Source organism: Chrysochloris asiatica, unplaced genomic scaffold, assembly GCF_000296735.1.
Source record: "Chrysochloris asiatica unplaced genomic scaffold, ChrAsi1.0 scaffold00081, whole genome shotgun sequence".
In the NCBI taxonomy this organism is placed as follows: Eukaryota; Metazoa; Chordata; class Mammalia; order Afrosoricida; family Chrysochloridae; genus Chrysochloris; species Chrysochloris asiatica.
The window spans coordinates 2,801,962-2,803,767 of NW_006408599.1; the positions used below are offsets into that span (position 1 = coordinate 2,801,962).

Sequence of the window (1,806 nt, forward strand, 5' to 3'; positions counted from 1 at the left end):
TTATAATTGCATTTTCGTTTCCTTTATCTTCCATTAAGGAGCTCTGGTAGCTAATCTCACAGTCAGCAGTGTGAAACTACCAGCGGCTCCATGGGAGAAAGATGAGGCTTTCTTCTCCCATAAAGATTTACAGCTTTGGAAATCCTACACAGGGTCGCTATGAGTCAGAATCAATTCCACAGTGTATAACCACCACCACCATCACATTCCATTAAGCTTCCTGGGAGCTTACTGGATTATTAGCTGGGCTGTTAACCACAAGGTCAGCAGTTTGAGTCTACCAGCTGATCTGCAGGAGCAAGATGAGGCTTTCTACTTCAGTGTATAGGGAACTCTTTACAGAGTTGCTGTAAGTCAGAGCTGACTTGATGGCATACAACCACCACCATCTTCCACTAGACTTAACTCCTTGAGGCTAGAGACTGTATCTTTTTTTTTTATTATTGTGAATTACATGATAGTTTACATGGGAGAACTAGAGCCTGTATCTTACCTTTCCTTCTCTGTATCTTTCCCACCTGCATAGGTATACCACATAATAGGTACTTACCAAACGTTTAATAAATGAGTAGAAGCTGGTGTTTGAAGGGGAAGCCTGTGGAGAAGTTTTTCCTTGAGCCTGGCTTCAGATGTCATCAGATTGTTACTTCTCACCTGGCAGAACACTACCTAATGAGATCTATGGTGTCTTTTTTAGGGAGCAGACTGCTTTGTGTGTGTCCATCCTGGAGAGATTGCTCCAAGCTTTGGAGCCTGTTCACATGGCCCGAAATCTCCGGGGTGACCTGCAGAGAGGACTGACTCACCCTGATGATTCTGTAAAGATCCTCACTTTGTCCCAGGTATGAAATGTTAACAGTACATGTAAGAAGGGGACTTACATTTAGTGACCATCTTGCTCTGGTCCAGGCTCTGGATTGGGTGGCAAAAACAGATGAAGAAAAAACAATTCCTGTTTGTCCCTAAGAAAATGCCCAGTCTAGTGAAGAAGACAAGCATGTATGTACACAGCTAACTATAACCATGGGTATATGAGCTAAAGTAAGAAGTTCCCTAAGTACCATCTGAAATCATTCATTCATCATATACTAATGGAGGCCCTTTTATATACCAGGTACAGTACCATATGCTGGTGGAGCTACCAAGTTTATTTCTTTGTCTCAAGTTGTTTCTGAACTAAAACAAATCCCACTGCCACTGAGTCAAATCCAATTTATAGTAACCCTAGAGGACAGTAGGAGTCCTGGTGTGGTGCTGTGGATTAATGCACCAGACTGCAAAGCCGTTTGAACTGCAAGATTGGCTGTTCAAGCTCACCAGCTGCTCCTCAGAAACCCTAGATAGGGTTGCTATGGGTCGGGACCAACTTGACAGCACTTAACAACAACATAGGACAGTAGAACTGCTCCATAGGATTTCCAAGGCCTGTAAATCTTTATGGGAGCAGACAGTCTCTTCTTTCTCCTGTGGAGCAACTGCTGGGTTTGAACCACTGACCTTTTGGTTAGCAGCAGTCCGGTGCTTACTTCACTGTTACACCAGGGCTCCTTCAAGATGCTCCTAGTTAAGAAGAAAAGATTCCCATGTGTTCAGATAGCTACTCTACCATGTTAGCTCCTATATAGTGACATGAACCAAGCACTATCTTGTTGTTTAGTGCCGTCGAGTTCTTTCCAACTCATAGTGATCCTGCCTAGGATTTCTAAGGAGCAGCTGGTAGGTTTGAACTGCTGACCTTGTGGTTTGCAGTTCAGTGCTGATCCTACAGCGCTACACCAGGAGTCCAAATACTATCTTTTTTTTTTT

General features: G+C 43.5%; 1 protein-coding gene across 2 annotated transcripts in view; it reads left to right on the forward strand.

Moving 5' to 3' along the window:
- The window catches only part of PSMD5 (proteasome (prosome, macropain) 26S subunit, non-ATPase, 5), a 37,047-nt gene that overhangs the window by 12,691 nt on the left and 22,550 nt on the right, over positions 1-1,806 (forward strand). For both annotated transcript variants that reach the window (XM_006865669.1, XM_006865670.1), the window contains exon 2: positions 698-842. In XM_006865669.1, coding sequence (XP_006865731.1) covers positions 698-842 — 145 coding nt within the window. The remainder of the gene's footprint in view (positions 1-697; positions 843-1,806) is intronic.